This window comes from Oncorhynchus mykiss, chromosome 18 (genome assembly GCF_057628025.1).
Source record: "Oncorhynchus mykiss isolate SJ-2025 chromosome 18, ASM5762802v1, whole genome shotgun sequence".
NCBI lineage: Eukaryota > Metazoa > Chordata > Actinopteri > Salmoniformes > Salmonidae > Oncorhynchus > Oncorhynchus mykiss.
Window position 1 is genome coordinate 30,228,749 of NC_143039.1, and position 21,209 is coordinate 30,249,957.

A 21,209-nucleotide genomic window follows, 5' to 3' on the forward strand; every position below is an offset into this window, starting at 1 on the left:
CTGTTTTAGGTTGCACATCAAAACGTATTGAATCATACCTGATTGGATGCATTAAATTATGTGTTGGATGAAGCAACATATCACTTGATTACCTCAGCAGTCTATTTATAACACTTCTTAATAAATCACTATGAATGACTTCATTAGATGATTGCTCATGATTTGGGTCCGACCAAATCATGGGCTGGTGCCACCAACTGTAAAAGGTAGTGGCACCAGTTACACCATGGCATAATGCTAGTAATTAGTAATTGATACTTAGGGTATGTGTTGATTCAGGGGAACACACATGACAGGCTCTAATTTGCAATATATCCTAAGTCATTAGCTTGGATTTTAAAACGTATAAAGCTTAAAGGAATAATCCGCTTAAAACGATATTTTGGTATTTATTTTATTAGTCCACTGTTGATACAGTCCCATAATGTTTTGCATGTCAGCAATCTCGTTTTCAAGATATAGAACTTTCAAAAAGCTAATTGTAATTTTCCACCATCATCATCATCATGATGTGGCAAGTGGCAATTTGCTTTGAGTTGGTAGTCCGCTCAGTGATGTGTCAGCTTGTGTGGATAAAATACCAGGACCAAATTTTTGTCCCAGTCCGCCCCTTTTGCATACAGGGGTTTTACAGTCATGTCTGAAGGTCAGATGTAATGTATTACAAATAGAGTCAAATGTACTCTTTATTCTAATTGTATTATGTATTATTGTCTCTTATTCATGTGTACAATGTAAACCACATATTTACTGTAGACATATGCTCCTTTTGAATGCTGTACAATGCCATAATATGCATTGTATATTCATAAACATGTATGAATACATTACATGCCTGTTATACAAGCCGTATACTACAATGCTTTGCGCCTTGGGACATTGTATTGCCTGAGTTCTGAGCTCCAACATCACCTCACAGATTATGGATATTGATGCATCTCTCGGTTCAGCTCACATGAGGGAAGTGGCTGCTTTTGTGTCCTTATTATGTCAGCTTCCTTTTGGGTTGTCAGGGGATCCTAGACAAAGTGGGTCAGAATATTATTCCTCAGCATGCCAAGATGATGCGCCACCCAGTTTGGGAATCACACCACGGTACATCAGCATCAAACTTAGGAAGTACCAGTACCTCACGTGGCACTCCTCCGGTGCAGGCACGGGCACAGTGGAGGATTCATTCACGGAGAACAGAGTTGAACCTTGGCTGCTTCTCTAGATGTCTATGGGGCTAGGCTGGATGTGTTGGGCTATGTTTGATGACTGTCAGGGCATGTCCACTTGAAATATGTAAGTCACAGGTTTATTTCCAGGTTGAAGGGTGTGAGAGTGTGAGTAACACTTGATGTTGCTAATTGTCTGAGTGGCATGGCCACCCACTGCCAGCTGTTGTAGCACATGGGAAAGTGTCACGTTCGTCAGACATGTACCTACACCAGTCTGTGTTTGTATGTGTGTGAACTTGTTTTCCTATTTGTCCGGAACAGAATGTCCTGAAAAGACAGGAACTCAAAAACAATTCTGAAAAGTCATGACATTTTGCATGTCCTGAAAAGTTATAATGCTATTTTAGGTTTAAGGGTTAGGTTTAGGGTTTGGGGTTAAGGTTAGGGTTAGGTTTAGAGTTAGGTTAAGAGTTAGGATTATGATTTTTAATGGGAATACATATTTACTTCCCAAAAAGTTCTGACAAGTAACTAAAACATGGCTTTATATGTGTGTGTGTGTGTGTGTTTGAGCATGGCATGTGAAGGTGTGTGTGAGTGTGTTTGAGCACAGCATGTGAAGGTGTGTGTGAGTGTGTTTGCATAGAGTGGGTGGTTGGGTAAGAGGAGATCCTCACTCCAGTCTATCTTTTTGAAGTGTGAATTAACAACCCCAGCATTAGTCAGGCTGCTGTTGGAAATGATTGAAGAGGGACTTTGATTTCTGACAAAAACGCAGGTGCATCACTGTTAAATATAAATTGCCCTCAGACACGAATGGATTTAGAATGAATGCAGCTGCTCTTCTCTGAACATCCCTGTTCCTGGCGGCCGATTTGTTCAACGGAAATGCTTATCCCCTCCCAAAAGATGCATTTTAAACATTAGTTCTACATTTTCATCCATGACAATAACTCTGGAGGGGGTAGCATTGCTATAGTCCAGCAAAATGCAAAGCTTGACCCCCACGTTGAGTTTGAACCATTTTAAAAATCACACCATCCAGATTCACAATGAAGGCAATCCAAGGTCGACACTCATTTTTCCTTCTGAACGTTGGATGGCACTTATTCAGGAAGATGAACCTTGCTCACCCAGACACACTGAAAGACTGGCTGTACAGTACACCTACTACCCATTTCCACTGGGTCAGATGTGACTGCACAGCCTCCACATTTGCCCTCAGCAAATGTCTTTAGACAGTCTCTTTAGGAATGGAGATTCCAGCGCTAAAGCTGCGTTGGCTGGATCACAATCCGATAGAATCGGTTTTAGATATTTCGGGCAAGGTTGGCCGCAGAAAGTGGTGCAGCTTTACCTGGATTGTATGGACGGTATTGCCATTGATTTTCTTGTGCTGTTTGCAGGGCCATCTGGCGTTAATATCCTTGACGATAGCTACGTATTCTTCCAGAGCCGTTATCCCCTGTTTTAAGTGATGTCATCAGAGACACAGCACCCAGTTTTCTATCTAAATGATTTTTGAACCGAGGGTCACAGAATTGGTCTGGACATTTCATCCACTCGGGTTTAGTAGATGGACAAGGGTCAGAGAGTGGTAAACTTGTAGAATCTTAAAGGCTTCGCTTGACTGCACTGGATAGTCTCAGTCCTCTCGCAAAATCCAGTTTTCTATTGAATTGATTTCAGAACAGGGGCCCACAAAATTGGTCTAGTCATTGGATCTACTTCAGGTGTAGTATATGGATAATGGTCGTAGATTTAGTAGACTTTTAGAATACTATAGGCTTAGCTACATTGGGAAAACTCAGTCCTCTCAAGCTTCTCCAGAGTGACACAATGACGCAACCTTTCAGCAGACAGGGAATGCCTGATACCCCTTTCTCTATTTTAAGCCCCCTGAAATGTCATTAGATTAGATCACCCACCAGAGAGGAGAGCCGAGATTCCCAGACAGACTCAATTAAATGGAACCCACATCTAATCAGGGGAGCACTCATCTCTGACTCCTCATTTAGTTCCACCACGGCCATCCCCACTTCCTGAATCTAGCAGGTGCCCAGAGAATCATGCAATACTTTGATTGGCTTGATACGGGCACTGCTGAGGTGCAAGGGTGTGAGTGGAGGTTATCCTTATGGATGTTCAACTTCTTAAGAGTGTCTTCCACCCTCCCATTGTTAAGGATTACTAGGGTGTTTAAGGGGGGAATACAAATGATTATTTCCACAGTTGAAATGCAAAGGGCTTTGTAACCAGCTCAGTGTAATCCCCAGACTTTGTCAGAATCTACTGTGAAATATACAGTATAATACAAATGGAAGCCGTCTGACGATTTTAATACACGACTAATCTTTATTTGGATTTTTTTTTAATGAAAGAGGGGATGTAATATGGAACTGAATATGCTTCAGGGTGGGTGGGTGGTGGTGGTGGTGTGTGTGTGTGTGTGTGTTTACTTTTTACATTCCTCACCTGCCCTTTTAGAATGTGTAAGACGAAACATCTTTTAATACAGTACTTTCAAAGTGCTTGACATTTCCCGGATTGACCTGCCTTCATGTCTTCAAGTAATGATGGACTGTCGTTTGTCTTTGCTTATTCGAGCTGTTCTTGACTTTGTCTTTTACCAAATAGGGCTGTCTTCTGCATACCTCCCTACCGTGTCACAACACAACTGATTGGTTCAAATGCATTAATAAGAAGGAAATCAATTCCACAAATTAACTTTTAACAAGGCACACCTGTTAATTGAAATGCATTCCAGGTGACTACCTCATGAAGCTGGTTGAGAGAATCCCAAGCGTGTGCAAAGCTGTCATCAAGGCAAAGGGTGGCTACTTTGAAGAATATAAAATCTATTTAGATTTTTGGCTACTACATGAATTCCATATGTGTTATTTCATAGTTTTGATGTTTTCACTATTATTTTACAATGTAGAAAATAGTACAAAAAATAAGAAAAACCCTTGAATGAGTAGCTGTATCCAAACTTTTGACTGGTACTGTATATCAACCAACTTGTCCAACTTCTGGACCGTACAAGATTGATGCAATAAATTACCCACAGACACATTGAGGAAACTCCTCACTGGTCATATCAAGCAACTGAGCATCCATCTTGGATTCCCCTCCATCAGAAATTAACAGAGATCACTTGACCTAATGTCACCTGTTTCCCATCAGGTAAAGTTCAGCCAACTCTTCCGGCTCTACAGTGATCAGGTTAGCAGGAGCCACAATGTTTCAGGCAGGACCTGAAACAGAACCAGACATCCTAATGAAGATAGGATCACCAGAGGTGCACAATACATGTTCAAAGCCTCTCTCATATAATGAGCTCTAGCCGTATGCCCCCTCCTATTCTGCTGAACTTAATACTGTTAGTGTGGGCCTCACAGGTCTCAACTCCAGTAAAGCAGGGCCTGGTGGATTGATAGGCTATTAACCCATTCCCTGTGCTATCGTTAAAGGGACACTCGGCAATTTAGCCGGGGCATTCACAAACATTGGAACCCAGCAACAGATTAATTTGCTGTTGTTTTGTTCCGAAGCAGCCCCCATATCCTCATGCCATTTGGTGAGTAATTGGTGAGATTAGATCATGGTGTCCCCGGTCTATCTATGTCTACTTTTCAAGAAAATGGCCTAATAAGTCTTGTTAGGGACCCTAACAAGACATGGGGAAGCAGATGAAAATCAATTCAATGGTTAGAGGCAACAGGAAATTATGTGGACTTGGGTCCCTAATTCAATCAATTGCAGATAAAGGAGGAAACACATTGCAGGTTCACTCAAAATGTTTGTCAGAGGCTGCGTTTTGACAGGCAGCCAAAACAGACCAATCAGATCAGCTCTGAAAAAGAACTGATGTAAAAAGATCTGATGTGATTAGCCAAAATACCAATTAGTGGAAAAACAATGAGAATCGACCTGTCTGTGTAAATGCAGCCAGTGTTAATTGTGACAAAACCAACACACCACATATCAGGTCTTAGAGATCCTATATGGATTCTATGTGTATTTCTCTGCAAATGAACTACAACAACTGCACCTGCCCTTACTGTGTTTACATTATGTATATACACATATCATTTATTTTCCACTATGTATGATTGATTGGGTCTCATTAACATTTTCAAATGTACTTTTTGAAATTGTACAGCAATACTGTCACCAATACATGCTTTGTGGTTGTCAACTACAGCTCTCTCTGGCTGGTCTCTCTTTTGATAAGGACAAGTAGAGGATATTAGTTTCAGGTTGCAGCGGAGGCCAGGGACACAGCCACCTGAAATGTCTCACTTCCTATTTTAATATAGTCTGTCCCCAAACTCCCAGAACACACTAGGTCCTGTCTGTCTACCACCTCGCTTTTAATGACCTCTGTCTGTCTGGCAGAGTGAAGTAGAAGACAGTTAGACAGAGTGCAGTAAGGCTTGATTCAACCCCGCCGCATCCCATGTGGCACCCTGTTCCCTTTGTAGTGCACTACTTTTAACCAGAGCCCTATTTAAGGAATAGGGTGTCATTTGGGATGCACACACTGTTAACACGACTCCTAAGACGGATGACAGATATCACCCGGCGCCCATTGAACTCGTCTGAAGATGTTTGTGTTTGGATTGTTGTTGTGAAAGATGAAATTAGCTTGTCACGATTCTGGCTGACAGGAGGTAGAGGGGAAGAGAGCGACTGGAGGCTGACGAGAGTGGCTTTACTGAGGGTATTGTGCTCATTTACTGGGCTAGAGACGCAGACCCTGGACATCTGCTTTGCTAGCACACGTGACCACCCTCCCAAATGATCTCACCAGTCGGCACCACCGAACAGTTAATGATTCAGCAGCGCAAGTGGCGACACTTCAGGCTGAGGAGTACGTTTCACCCATCCCCATGTGCTACAAAGACACTGGAGAGCCTGTCACATAGCTTCTTACCATCTCAAAATAGGAGTGCCTGACCTAGGATCAGGATCCCACTGTCCATGTAATCATATTCAATGTAATCTAAGTCAAAACTGATCCTCAATCAGCACTCCTACCCTGAAACATGCCAGCTCAGAAAAGATCAGACCAGACAACAGCGATGCAAAAGGCCACAGAAAACATTTTGTTTTCTGTGAGGGGAATAAACTAGGTAAGGGGAATAATGTAATGTAATGTAAGGGGAATAAACTTGGAGAATAAACTAGGAGAATTGTGCGGTCGTGGTGAATGAGACCGGCGGGGCTGACGAGGGCAAGTGTATTTCTCATCATATTGACAGGTTAACTGTGTGTAAAAGATGCTCCTCCATTAAAACCCTCATGGGGGCATTTTACTCTGCAGATGGGGAGTTGTAATCATGCTTGCTTGATAAGGAAGGGGAGGCAGGGAGGGCGAAGTGTGTGTGTGGGTGGGGGTGGGGGGGGGGCTGGCCTTGGTGCAAATAAATCTCTGATAACAGTAACAGTAAGTGGACAAACTCTAGTCAAAGCAGCGTAGAACAAACATATGTGGAAACTCTACAGAGGATTTGTGTGGGCAGTGCATTCACCTTCCCATATGTCATGATTATATTGCTTTTGACAGTAAAACTACTGTACTACAACTTTGAATAACATTCCAACAGTGCCATTTTTCTTCAATTAAAGCAGGGTTTCCCAAACTCGGTCCTGGGGCCCCTCCTGGGGACACATTTAGTTTTTTCCCCTCCTAGCACTACACAATTAATTCAAAGCTTGATGATGAATTGGTTGTTTGAATCAGCTGTGTAGTGCTAGGGGGAAAAAACTAAATGTGCACCCAGAGGTACCCAGGCCTGAATTTGGGTAACCCTGAATTAAAGTACTTTACCAATGACTTCAAAAAGTTGCTGCCATAAATGTACAGTGCCTTGCGAAAGTATTCGGCCCCCTTGAACTTTGCGACCTTTAGCCACATTTCAGGCTTCAAACATAAAGATATAAAACTGTATTTTTTTGTGAAGAATCAACAACAAGTGGGACACAATCATGAAGTGGAACGACATTTATTGGATATTTCAAACTTTTTTAACAAATCAAAAACTGAAAAGTTGGGCGTGCAAAATGATTCAGCCCCCTTAAGTTAATACTTTGTAGCGCCACCTTTTGCTGCGATTACAGCTGTAAGTCGCTTGGGGTATGTCTCTATCAGTTTTGCACATCGAGAGACTGAATTTTTTTCCCCATTCCTCCTTGCAAAACAGCTCGAGCTCAGTGAGGTTGGATGGAGAGCATTTGTGAACAGCAGTTTTCTGTTCTTTCCACAGATTCTCGATTGGATTCAGGTCTGGACTTTGACTTGTCCATTCTAACACCTGGATATGTTTATTTTTGAACCATTCCATTGTAGATTTTGCTTTATGTTTCGGATCATTGTCTTGTTGGAAGACAAATCTACGTCCCAGTCTCAGGTCTTTTGCAGACTCCATCAGGTTTTCTTCCAGAATGGTCCTGTATTTGGCTCCATCCATCTTCCCATCAATTTTAACCATCTTCCCTGTCCCTGCTGAAGAAAAGCAGGCCCAAACCATGGTGCTGCCACCACCATGTTTGACAGTGGGGATGGTGTGTTCACGGTGATGAGCTGTGTTGCTTTTACGCCAAACATAACGTTTTGCATTGTTGCCAAAAAGTTCAATTTTGGTTTCATCTGACCAGAGCACCTTCTTCCACATGTTTGGTGTGTCTCCCAGGTGGCTTGTGGCAAACTTTAAACGACACTTTTTATGTATATCTTTAAGAAATGGCTTTCTTTGTGCCACTCTTCCATAAAGGCCAGATTTGTGCAATATACGACTGATTGTTGTCCTATGGACGGAGTCTCCCACCTCAACTGTAGATCTCTGCAGTTCATCCAGAGTGATCATGGGCCTCTTGGCTGCATCTCTGATCAGTCTTCTCCTTGTATGAGCTGAAAGTTTAGAGGGACGGCCAGGTCTTGGTAAATTTGCAGTGGTCTGATACTCCTTCCATTTCAATATTATCGCTTGCACAGTGCTCCTTGGGATGTTTAAAGCTTGGGAAATCTTTTTGTATCCAAATCCGGCTTTAAACTTCTTCACAACAGTATCTCGGACCTGCCTGGTGTGTTCCTTGTTCTTCATGATGCTCTCTGCGCTTTTAACGGACCTCTGAGACTATCACAGTGCAGGTGCATTTATACGGAGACTTGATTACACACAGGTGGATTGTATTTATCATCATTAGTCATTTAGGTCAACATTGGATCATTCAGAGATCCTCACTGAACTTCTGGAGAGAGTTTGCTGCACTGAAAGTAAAGGGGCTGAATAATTTTGCACGCCCAATTTTTCAGTTTTTGATTTGTTAAAAAAGTTTGAAATATCCAATAAATGTCGTTCCACTTCATGATTATGTCCCACTTGTTGTTGATTCTTCACAAAAAAATACAGTTTTATATCTTTATGTTTGAAGCCTGAAATGTGGCAAAAGGTCGCAAAGTTCAAGGGGGCCGAATACTTTCGCAAGGCACTGTACATTGTGTTATTTGATGATAGTGGCTAAAGTGGAACTTAATAATGTCCTATCAAATCAAATTGTATTTGTCACATGCGCCGAATACAACAGGTATAGTAGACCTTACAGTGAAATGTTTACGTACATGCACCTTAACCAACAATGCAGTTAAGAAGAAATAAGTGTTAAGAAAGTATTTACTAAATAAACTGAAGTAAACAATAATCAAATAACAATACACTTTTTTTTTTTTTTAAAGACAAGATGTACTCTGCTATTTTCTTGCGTCTGAATTCTACAAAACTGTCAAATATCTATTCGTCCATTACACCCTGTTGCAATTAAATACGTCTTTGTGCGGATCTTTCTGTCATAGTCTGATGTGAGTGTACTGCACCACCTCAACAGTTAATTGCCGGAGTTGCCAAAGCCTATGAAAGAGGCTAATGTGCAATGACAGAGGTGCACTTAGCCACACAAGCGTGAACTGCTAATTACAGCAACGCCTTGTAAGATTAGTTACAGAGAACAGGCTTTAAATTGTGAAATGTAGGGTTGGAATCGTGTATGGCATGTTATCCAATAGATTTGAGCCGTGTGGAAAACCAGTTTCCTACATCTCCAGTGAAAGGTAACTGCCTGGAATGAAACTGGTGAACCGGTGAACCACTTCATGTATAGGCATCACTTAAAGTGATAGTTCACCCCCAAAATCAATATGTGTCAGGTGTTTTCCTCCCTCAGACACGGTTGAAAGTCGACCAGAGTCAACAACAGATATGTAGGCATGTCCTTTTAAATACTTTTGACATGGCACCCCAGGTTTGGCAGTGTTACTACACTTTGTTGTGGTTAAAATGTGCTTTTACAGTGATTTCTCCTTCTGTCTTTTACAGTTAAACCAACGCTTATCGACGTCGACATATACGTCAATAGCATCGGACCTGTATCATCAATAGACATGGTAAGTGAATCACTCTCTCTCTCTATCATCATCATCATCATCATCATCAACATAATTTGATTACTTTGCTTTTCTGTGCTGCTTGAATAAAGGTCAACTGTGGGCCAAGAGAGTTAAGGCAAGATACGTTCCATCATCTTTCATATCCCCAGTGAGCTGGGCTGCTCAGACAGGAAAGCAGTTGTATCTGGTGGTGAAGTGGGATGTGTGGGTGTTGGAATGAGAAATAGAGCCTGTGGTCACAGTGCTCAGACAACTTGTTATACCGTAGTCACTGTATCGGTATGTAAATGGCTCAAATGTAAATGGCTCAAATGTACATGACTAAACTTTAAATGTTTTCTCAGAGTCGGGCCTTGCATTGTAATACTTAGAAGTGAGAGCATAATGAATATTGAATACATTTGATGGTGTAATGCAACTCTGGCTTCCACTGTAGTAAGAGCAACCCATAGTGTGTTATTCATGATATACATCGGGGTGCTTAAGCCTTGTTGCTTATTTACTTAATCAATCTTATATGTGATATCCCTATGTTTTGTAATCAACTTCATGCTGGTCTTGGGTAGTATAGTGTGCTGTCACCTACTAGTGAGTCACCAGACCATCACATAACTGAATGATGTTCACCCCACCTTGGATTTTTCCCTGATTTATTTTGGGCACACCGTGATTGGTGAGTCACACAGATCTCCACCACGATGTAAACTTTGGCCAGACTACGATAGCCTATAGGAGCATCCCACGGCCTCCCTTAGCCCCGCCCCTGTAACTGTTTGTCCTGGCAACATTACAAAAGCCAGGAAGAAAAGAAAAACAACAGATTTCTTCAGCTCGGCTTGGCTGCAAACCCCCCGTCACACTTCAGTGCACCCGGAGCGTCACCCTGTGAACTGTGGAGTGACCTCCCATGCCTCGAATGTCCATTTAACACATTTAGATCATCAGAACTCTGTTTCTGGAAGACAAAGCGGCAGGTCAAGTTGATGGGTTGTATGGAACAGGGCATCCATATTGATCATCTACTATAATTGTTACTTGTTCATATACAGTAGGGTTAGTAGTCAATGGACTCACCCAGTTATGATGTTCTATGGACATAGTTAGGGATCTAAGAGAATGATAATATACATGTAATAATTTGGAACTTTGTGTGATACCCAATAATAGAGGTGAAGTCAGAAGTTTACATACACTTAGGTTGGAGTCATTAAAAATTGTTTTTCAACCACTCCACAAATTTCTTGCTAACAAACTATAGTTTTGGCAAGTCGGTTAGGACATCTACTTTGTGCATGACACAAGTCATTTTTCCAACAATTGTTTACAGACAGATTATTTCACTTATAACTGTATCAAAATTCCAATGGGTCAGAAGTTTACATACACTAAGTTGACTGTGCCTTTAAACACCTTGGAAAATTCCAGAAAATGATGTCATGGCTTTAGAAGCTTCTGATAGGCTAATTGACATCATTTGAGTCAATTGGAGATGCACCTGTGGATGTATTTCAAGGCCTACCTTCAAACTCAGTGCCTCTTTGCTTGACATCATAGGAAAATCAAATGAAATCAGCCAAGACCTCAGAAAAATAATTGTAGACCTCCACAAGTCTGGCTCATCCTTGGGAGCAATTTCCAAGCGCCTGAAGGTACCACGTTCATCTGTACAAACAATAGTACGGAAGTATAAACACCATGGGACCACGCAGCCGTCCTACCGCTCAGTCTCCTAGAGATGAACATACTTTTGTGCGAAATGTGCAAATCAATACCAGAACAACAGCAAAGGACCTTGTGAAGATGCTGGAGGAAACAGTTACAAAAGTATCTATATCCACAGTAAAATGAGTCCTATATCGACATAACCTGAAAGGCCGCTCAGCAAGGAAGAAGCCACTGCTCCAAAACCGCCATAAAAAAGCCAGACTACGGTTTGCAACTGCACATGGGGACAAAGATTGTACTTTTTGGAGAGATGTCCTCTGGTCTGATGAAACAAAAATAGAACTGTTTGGCCTAGAGGTCGACCGATTAATCGGAATGGCTGATTTCAAGTTTTCATAACAATTGGAAATAGGTATTTTTGGACACCGATTTTGCAGATTTTTTATTTTTACACCTTTATTTAATCTTTATTTAACTAGGCAAGTCAGTTAAGAACACATTCTTATTTTCAATGACTGCCTAGGAACAGTGGGTTAACTGCCTCTTCAGGTGCAGAACAACAGATTTTTACCTTGTCAGCTCTGGGATTCAATCTAGCAACTTTACGGTTAACTAGTCCAACGCTCTAAAAATCAAAACACAGAAGTATATATTTTTAAACCTGCATATTTAGCTAAAAGAAATCCAGGTTAGCAGGCAATATTAACCATGTGAAATTGTGTCACTTCTCTTGCGTTCAATGCACGCAGAGTCAGGGTATATGCAACCGTTTGGGCAGCCTGGCTCATTGCGAACTAATTTGCCAGAATTTTACGTAATTATGACATAACATTGACAGGTTGTACATTGTCACAAGAATATTTAGACTTAGGGATGCCACCTGTTAGATGAAATACCTAACGGTTCCGTATTTCACTGAAATAATAAACGTTTTGTTTTCAGAATGATAGTTTCTGAATTCGACCATATTAATGACCAAAGGCTCGTATTTCTGTGTGTTATTATGTTATAATTAAGTCTATGATTTGATATTTGATAGAGCAGTCCAACTGAACGATGATAGGCAGCAGCAGGCTCGTAAGCATTCATTCAAACAGCGCTTTCATGCGTTTTGCCAGCAGCTCTTCACAAGCACAGTGCTGTTTATGACTTTAAGCCTATCAACTCACGAGATTAGGCTGGTGTAACTGATGCGAAATGGCTAGCTAGTTAGCGGGGTGCGCGCTAATAGCGTATCAAACGTCACTCGCTCTGAGTCTTGGAGTAGTTGTTCCCCTTGCTCTGCAAGGGCCGCTGCTTTTGTGGAGCGATGTGTAACGCTGCTTTGAGTGTGGCTGTTGTCGATGTGTTCCTGGTTCGAGCCCAGGTAGGGGCGAGGAGAGGGACGGATGCTATACTGTTACACTGGCAATACTAAAGTGCCTATAAGAACATCCAATAGTCAAAGGTATATGAAATACAAATGGTACAGAGAAATAGTCCTATAAATACTATTTTAACTACAACCTAAAACCTCTTACCTTGGAATATTGAAGTATGAGCTTTTTTTGGTCCTCCAATAATCAGTATCGGTATCGGCTTTGAAAAATCATAATCGGGCGACCTCTAGTTTGGCCATAATGACTATCGTTATGTTTGGAGGAAAAAGGGGGAGGCTTGTAAGCCGAAGAACAATATCCCAACCTTGAAGCACGGGGGTGGCAGCATCATGTTGTGGGGGTGCTTTGCTGCAGGAGGGACTGGTGCACATCACAAAATAGATGGCATCATGAGTTAAGAAAATTATGTGGATATATTGAAGCAACATCTCAAGACACCAGTCAGGAAGTTAAAGCTTGGTTGCAAATGGGTCTTCCAAATGGACAATGACCCCAAGCATACTTCCAAAGTTGTGGCAAAATAGCTTAAGGACAACAAAGTCAAGGTATTGGAGTGGCCATCACAAAGCCCTGACCTCAATCCCATAGAACATTTGTGGGCACAACTGAAAATGCATGTGGGAGCGTTTGACCCAAGTTAAACAATTTAAAGGCAATGCTACCAAATACTAATTGAGTGTATGTAAACTTCTGACCCACTACTTTAAACCAGGACCCATAGGGAATAGGGCACTACTTTAGACCAGGATCCATAGGACACTACGTTAGACCAGGATGGGAATGAGATGAAATAAATAAAAGCCTAAATAAATCATTCTCTCTACTATTATTCTGACATTTCCCATTCTTAAAATAAAGTGGTGATCCCTAACTGACCTAAGACAGGGAATTTTTTCCTGGGATTAAATGTGAGAAATTTTGGAAAAACTGAGGTTAAATGTTTGGCTAAGGTGTATGTAAACGTCTGACCTTTGACTTCCGACAGCTGTATGTGTTGGGTTTATATAGTCAATGAAGGCTATTCACTCAGACATGATATTCTATGTTCCTGGCATGTATTCTATTGTAATGGTTTCTGTTTAAGCCATATATACAGTGTGAGCCTAGTATGTAGTCACCCAGACCTGATGTTCCATCGGCATTGTTAGTGATCTAAAGAGAAGGAGAGTTTTTTTTTTGACATCGGGGAATGGTTAGGGTTTATTTACACCGACGGGACTGAGTCCTCGGATGGTTCAACGTCCCTGAAGAAGATATTAATCTAGGACAGAGTGCGATGGGAGCATGTCTGATTAAGTACCATTATCTCAGAGCGCAGTGGTCATAGTTGCTGGTGCTATGCAGAAAAGATAGCGCGTCGAATTAGTTGACCAAAAGAGGACACTATGCCACTGTAATCTCGGCCTACAGTCCATCAGTCCATGTGGTGCCATTGAAAAAATGATGGATATATGATGTTATTTGGTGCATTTTCTCTGTGTGAAAACAGATTGTGTTAATATGAGGAATCAATATTCTTCCACAGGGCATGGTTATTTGTTATGTTCCACAGGATTAGTGCCAATAAAGACAGAAATAAGATCTTCAGAAGCTGTCTGATTTGTTTTCTCTCCTCGGAATGAAAAAAGATTGATTGAGTCTGCCAAAATGTCTAGCCCAGATAACAACGGGTTACATAATGTTAACTAGTGAGGAGCCGCCCAACAGAGGGGAAGAGAGATGTTTGACGATGCCATGTTTAAAAATGGAGTGCATCTAAGATGTGACACCAGGTCTCAGGGGAACAACAGTGGATCAGTGGGTAGTGTTTACTCGACCAACAGAGAACTCGTTCTATTAAGCAGTCTGTCTCACCTTCAGTTTCTGATAGATCTCTAAAGGATTGCATCATGACATCTGACATCTGTCTCAATATCCATATGATACCACTTGTATTGACATTTTAGTAATTTAGCCAACGCTCTTATCCAGAGTGATTTACAGTAGCATGGGGGTTAAGTGCCTTGCTCAAGGGCATAGACAGAGTTTTCACCTAATCGGCTTCGGGATTCAAATCAGCGATCTTTCAATGACTGGCCCAATGGTTTTAACAACTAATATTCATAATTTGGTGTGTATTCTATGCAGTGTGCTAGTAGTTACATTAGACTTTGTCTACCCTCCTCCAGATTCCAATAGATCGTTAATGGATTATATGGCGACTATAGGATTATATGAAGGCTACAGGCCCAGATCGTATCTCTCCTTTCTAATAATTGGTGTCATCGTACCTCCGTCATCATAGAGCAATGAGCATAGGAAATATTTTGCGTGTTGGATTCCATTAGCTTTGGGTATCCAATATCCATACACATGCAACTTGACAGATGTCAACTAGGATTTACAGTCACAATTACTGTAACAAAACACAGGAACGCAATGGGTCCCTTGGACTAATCCAATACCATCCCTGCAGTACACATCAGAAAAGAAAAATGTGAGACATTTCAACATTTATTTTCATTGGCTTGTTTTCAACAATTGTTTTCACAGATTCTCCAAGTATCCACACATTCTGAGTTTCTGGATTGTAAGATTTCAGCCACAATGACACCTGTTTTAATGACACTGGTTTCTCGATGTACTCGTTGAATTATTGACACATTTTGTTTGAAGGGACATCTTCACAATTCTCTGCGAAAGGAAATGCTATTTTTAGGCTATATCTGGGAGGCTCACTCTGTGTCCAAGGCAACGGGGCTACCCATAGCAGAAGCCACAGCCAGCCACACACAACATGCAAAAGTTCAAAGCTCTCTACAAGCAAGCTGCCCATTGTTGGCCAACCTTTTTACACTGACCTTTTGGTCCCTTCTCACTGTAAAGCCTTTCTATAATAAATAAATAAATAAATAAATAAATAAATAATGCAACAAAAAAAGAAGTTTGGCTTGACAATGACAGCAATGGAGTAGGCAAGGTCAAACTGATCTGGGACCAGGCTAAATAAACAATGTAGAATAGAAATATGTGTGGAAGCAAGTGTAATGAATCATACACAAGTCTGTGAGTACTTCTAATGGGTTGATATTGTGGATTTGCAGATCGTGGCATTGTACTGTAATGCTGTCAGTCCTTGGAGCATCTTTTTCCCCTCACTTGACCTTTCATAATGTGGCATTTGATATGCTCATTTTAGTGCCTGCTGTTGGACTCTAAATTCACGAGGGGCGCTTAGTGTTTGCCTGGAAGTTGCGCTGTGGGAGTAATTCTTAGCCTTGTAACGACGGACAGAGAGGCCAAGGCACGTTCGTAAGTTACCTATTTTTAACATGTTTAATTTAAACTCGCGTTCATCGCGGTAAGACTGTTGCGTTGCCTTTTTTCTCGTCTTGTAGCATCAGTCATTAAAAGCGTGGGTGTGAGCTTTCGTAACGATTTCCATAATAGTTAATGACACAGAACGAGGAAAGAAGATGTTTTTTTCCTTCCCTACATTGATAAGCTGTTTGAGCACAGCGTGTCTTTTATAACCAAATATGAATCGCCAGAGTGATGATTTGAACAGTAGTAATCATATCCCATTCATATCCCGCTGTTTATGGTCCTCATCGGAGGTAGATAATAAGGCTTTTTCTAAAATCTTTACATTTAGTGTAGAGATGGAATAGACTCCAGGGTAGACTTAATTTGGAAAACGTAGTCCCCTACAGGCGTGTTAAGACCTTAATTAGAGACCTAGGCTACTCATATGCCTGGATTGATTAGCTCTTCCCTAATGTGTGGATTTTAGTACTGGGATCCTAGGGACTTCCAACTCTGACATCACCACTTTGATGTTGACATTTAAAATGGTTAAAGGTAAGGGTTAAAGTTAGTGTAGGGACGTCCCAAGGATTCCGGATAGCACTAACCCTTGTAAAAGAGATTTGGATCTCAGTGCGACTTCGCTGTGTACACAAAGGTTAAATAAATGAAACAAATATAAAAGATACCCTGAATTCCTGTCTGATGACATAGTAGTCTACTGTACGCATCCTCATGGTGTAAGGAAGCCAGGTCTAACAATAGGAATTAAGTCATTTTCGTGTGTTAACAATTTTTTCAAGACTATGAAATGTCATTGCAGTCTTAAGGTTGCAATGAATTTACTGAAGTGAAACTAATTGTGATGCTTCTGAGGGAAATATCTATTCATATTTATACAGTTTATTGACCTTCATCTTACATTTAAAGGGTATTACAGGACTACACAGAGGCTGTTAGAGGGGGAGAGAGCGGAATAAATGCATACTTGGTATTTTTTTTACTTTTTAGATTTCCTTAGCGATTAATCACTGATTTCATGTCACATTCATCTTCATAACTTAGCTAGTGAGAAACTCATGGGTGAAATAACATAGTTAAAATGTTAGATCAGCATTATTAATTCAAATCTAGTCATCAGTAGGTAAATTATCTATCTTATCTGTGATACTAGTTTGTCTGATCAAGCCCGTTTCACTTCATTTCTCATACATTAATGTATGCCTTTTAACAGATGCTGTTATCCAAAGCAGCTTGCAAGTCATGCGTGCATACATTTTTCTTAGGGTTGCCCCAGCGGGAATCAAACCCATAAACCTGTGCTATGCTCTACCAACTGAGCCGAACAGGACCTTATATATTACAGTGGCTATTGCCTGGGAGGCTTGAGGAATAGACTCTTTAGACTGACGTGTTGTGTGATTGACTGTTCTTTTACTCCTTAAGGTCATGGTAACAGCTACAGTCGTGCTGCTCCCATCACACTCTAATTAGTGCTGTATTAAAGTCAGGTCCCATGTGCCTGTAAAAGTTTCCAAAAGGTCACCCGTCAGAATCAAGATGCGGTTTCTGGGGGACGTCAACATAAGGGATTAGGAAAAGAGAAATGCTTCTATTTTTTAGCACTTTTAAATGTTAAGGCAATTTATAATTTATGCTTGTCTTATCATATAATCATTTATGGTATGTTTTGTCTAAGAGAACAAAGGTCTTGTCTCGTCCTGACTCTATGTTCGGGTAGACCATCAACACAGCCGATCTGCAGCTTCTCTCAATGTAAAAAAAATATGAACATCTTGAAGTTAAATATATAGCATGACTGTGGATTGTAGATTATTCCCCCCCCCCCCCCCCCAGAGTTGGAACCAAAATGTATCATAAAAGATGTAATAATATATGAAATATGTATAATATATGTAGGTTAAAGGTCAGTTTCTTCTGTTTTGTTACAGGAATACGAAATTGACATAATTTTTGCACAGACGTGGATCGACAGCCGTCTGCAATACAACAGCACTATGAAGATCCTGACTCTCAACAGCAACATGGTGGGAATGATCTGGGTCCCTGACACCATCTTCAGAAACTCCAAGAACGCAGACTCTCATTGGATTACGATGCCCAATCAGCTTCTGCGTATTTGGAACGATGGGAAGATATTATACACGCTGAGGTAAAATAAGTGGCTTTTCTTTATCAGATATCACAGACATTGTTGTTTTGAACAGCCAACTATCGTCCCATCTTTGTTCTGAATTTACAGCTTAGCAAACATTGGGTTTTCCCTTTCAAGGAAAGAAAAATAGACAATATAAATGAAAATAGTGTCATTACTACCCATCTTTGTACTGAAGATCACATCTAGAATATTCTAACTTCCTCAGAACTCAGGTAGAGTTCAACACAGTGTAAGAAGGTGGCACAAACACACTGTGCCACATACTGATGCTACACCAATAACCCAAAATAAAAATCTGTCTACTCTACGATAAGAATAACATTGTTTTGTATCTTCCATCACTGCTCTGCTAAGTGGGTTAGCACACTTGGTACATTCGCTTTGCACACTCTAGTACACTGTCTTCGGGAGATCATGCTTTTTAGGGCGTAAATGTCATCCTTTCAGTCCTTTTTTTGCTAAGTTTTCAACCGTGGATTCACCTCTGCTGAGAAAAAGAGAGACATCACCTGCTGTTTGCATAACTGACTGAGGTATTCCCTTGGCAACAGGCAAAGCACAGGACAAAGGAAAAGAACGTGTGGGCAGGTTAATTATTGTCAGGACTGACCTGGCTGGCTCCCCAAGGCGGAATCATACAAGATCCGACATTATCAGCCATTCTCAGTGAGCTTTATCGGTTAGTGTATTATCTTTGAGCATTATTGTTTAGCATTATACAGTATATGGGCATTATCACTGAACATTATTGTTGAGCATTATCACTGAGCATTGTTAGTTAACATCATATAATGCCCAATAATGTCTATACACACACCATCATATACATATATATTTATATTCCGGACTCCGACATTGCTCAATCTAATATTTCTCTATTTCTTAATTCCTTTCTTTCAATTTTTTGTTAATTTTTAGATATGTGTATTGTTTTGTATTGTTAGGTATTACTACACTGTTGGAGTTAGGAACATAAGCATTTTGCTTCACCCACAACATCTGCCAAATATGTGTACGTGACCAAGAAAATGTGATTTGATTTATCGGTGATGCCCATTGTTGAGCATTATAATTGAGCATTGTCAGTGAGCAACATCAGTTTGCATTACCAATGAGCATTTTCAGTCAGCATTCAGTTGGCATTATTCATCAGCGTTATCATTGAGCAGATCTATAAATCTACTCGAGTGGCATCCTGGTATGATTAAAACAATGGAGTGAATCTAAGCTCCCATTAATTCCTCTTCACTGTGACCTTCAGTCAAGCCAACGTAAACAAGAGTGACATTTTATCAGGGAGACAGAGGAAGAGGAGGAGGAGAAGAAGAGAAAGAAAAGAGGAGACGAATAGGGCGAAATTCAGTCCGATGACCTACATAACTTTGGGACGAGAGCATTTCTAAATCCGTTCATTTTTCTTAACTAGTCTGTCGGAGTTTGTTACTCAAGGAAAAATACCAATTTGCAGGGCTCACCAGACTCGGTGGCGACCAGCCGGCCGGCCGACCCTCAATCTCCAGCTCCCTGGCACTGGCAGTCATGTCAGGATAATAGGTGGCCCATTAGGTCTCTCACAGGCATGCAACAAGGTGCCAGTTTGTTAACCCCGCAATCGCTCATTCTTTTCACACCAACAGAAAAATGGAAACAGCATTATGGCTCTCTGTCTCTGTCGCAGCATGTGCAGTATGTGAGAACAACACCAAGAGCCAGCCTTCCCTTATTTCACACCCTATGCTGTCTTCATCAATAAATGACACGTTCACAGCACCAGTGGTGTATGTGTTTAGAGCAGTGGTGGTGGTTGTTGTTGTTGTAGTAGCACTGCTCTCTCAGAGCAGAGGTGAACTATATGTGAGAAACGATGGCACTGCTCACTCACGGCCTCTCTCTGACTCGTGCTGTAGGTTGACCATCAATGCAGAGTGCCAGCTGCAGCTCCACAACTTCCCTATGGATGAGCACTCCTGTCCCCTGGTCTTCTCTAGCTGTGAGTATTGTACGGCCAGGCAATCATGTCACCCATTCATATATGTCATATATTTTGTATAAACATATAAAAAAATATATATATATTTAGTATATGAACAATACATCAGGACGCATCATATTTCATGTAGATGTATGAAAAATACATGAGAAGAAGTAATATTTCATATGGATTGAATAATTGACGCCGCCACATACAATTGAAGAAAATAATCCAGGGTAACACAATAAAGCTTGAAAGATGACTTCTGTTGCGATCCTTTTGAAGAGGGAAGGGGGGCGTACGGGTGCAGCAAGGTTAGGTAGCAATGGTAGTGGCAACAAACAATGACGGACAAAATTGTTGTTTCATACATTGAGCAAATTAGTACAGTTCCATTTCCTACTAAACATCTTCGGACAGGTATATCTCCCTTGTCTCACATACTCCAAATATATACAGAACAATCAATGTCTTATATATGCACAAGACAATCACAGTATGATACACAATAGACACCAAAAGCCAGACCATAATATCCCAGGCATTTTCTTCTCACCCACGTACTGTAGTCTTACAACTCACTTTTATATAAACGATGGAGGTACCTGAAATGAACGCCATTGGTCACTACAAGGTCCATTGTACTAGATCCAAATGAGACCGTGTGTATTCTGTCACAGTATGAGGTCGATGCACATACAACTGTTTTGAGTTGGAGGCTTGTTGGGCAGATTCTCTGAAAGCCTGAAAGAGAAGGATTGTCTGCAGCTTTTCATGAGAATGCGTGAGTCACCAATGTGAAAGCTTGATGCAAAGCTACTCTGTACCTCTATACCGTTCTTTAAAGCCACATTGAAAAACCAGGCTTTCTGGGCAGTCCATTAACAACACGACAACAGCACGTCACCTGCAATAAAATGGGACAAAATTCAGTTCAGGCAGAATGGCAAGTGAACGTAGAGCATTATTGTTAAGTGGAATAAGAACACTGAATTTCTACCCTTATTAAGGATTGGTGGGAACAGGATGTGAAAGCCATGCATGCTGGACCTAATGGATTTCCAGCTGTTCCCCAGATAAAGACCTTGATCCTACTTCTATTCAGTCTACAATAAAT

At 41.0% G+C, this 21,209-nt stretch overlaps 1 protein-coding gene across 4 annotated transcripts in view; it reads left to right on the top strand.

Moving 5' to 3' along the window:
* Positions 1-21,209, top strand: part of LOC110497098 (gamma-aminobutyric acid receptor subunit gamma-3) — a 42,050-nt gene that overhangs the window by 2,912 nt on the left and 17,929 nt on the right. For 2 of the 4 annotated variants that reach the window (XM_036952271.2, XM_036952270.2), the window contains exons 3-5: positions 9,542-9,609; positions 17,894-18,114; positions 20,028-20,110. In XM_036952271.2, coding sequence (XP_036808166.1) covers positions 9,542-9,609; positions 17,894-18,114; positions 20,028-20,110 — 372 coding nt within the window. Of the gene's footprint in view, positions 1-9,541; positions 9,610-15,872; positions 15,948-17,893; positions 18,115-20,027; positions 20,111-21,209 lie in introns of those variants that run through there. The other 2 variants (XM_090208109.1, XM_036952272.2) reach the window with 2 other exon arrangements.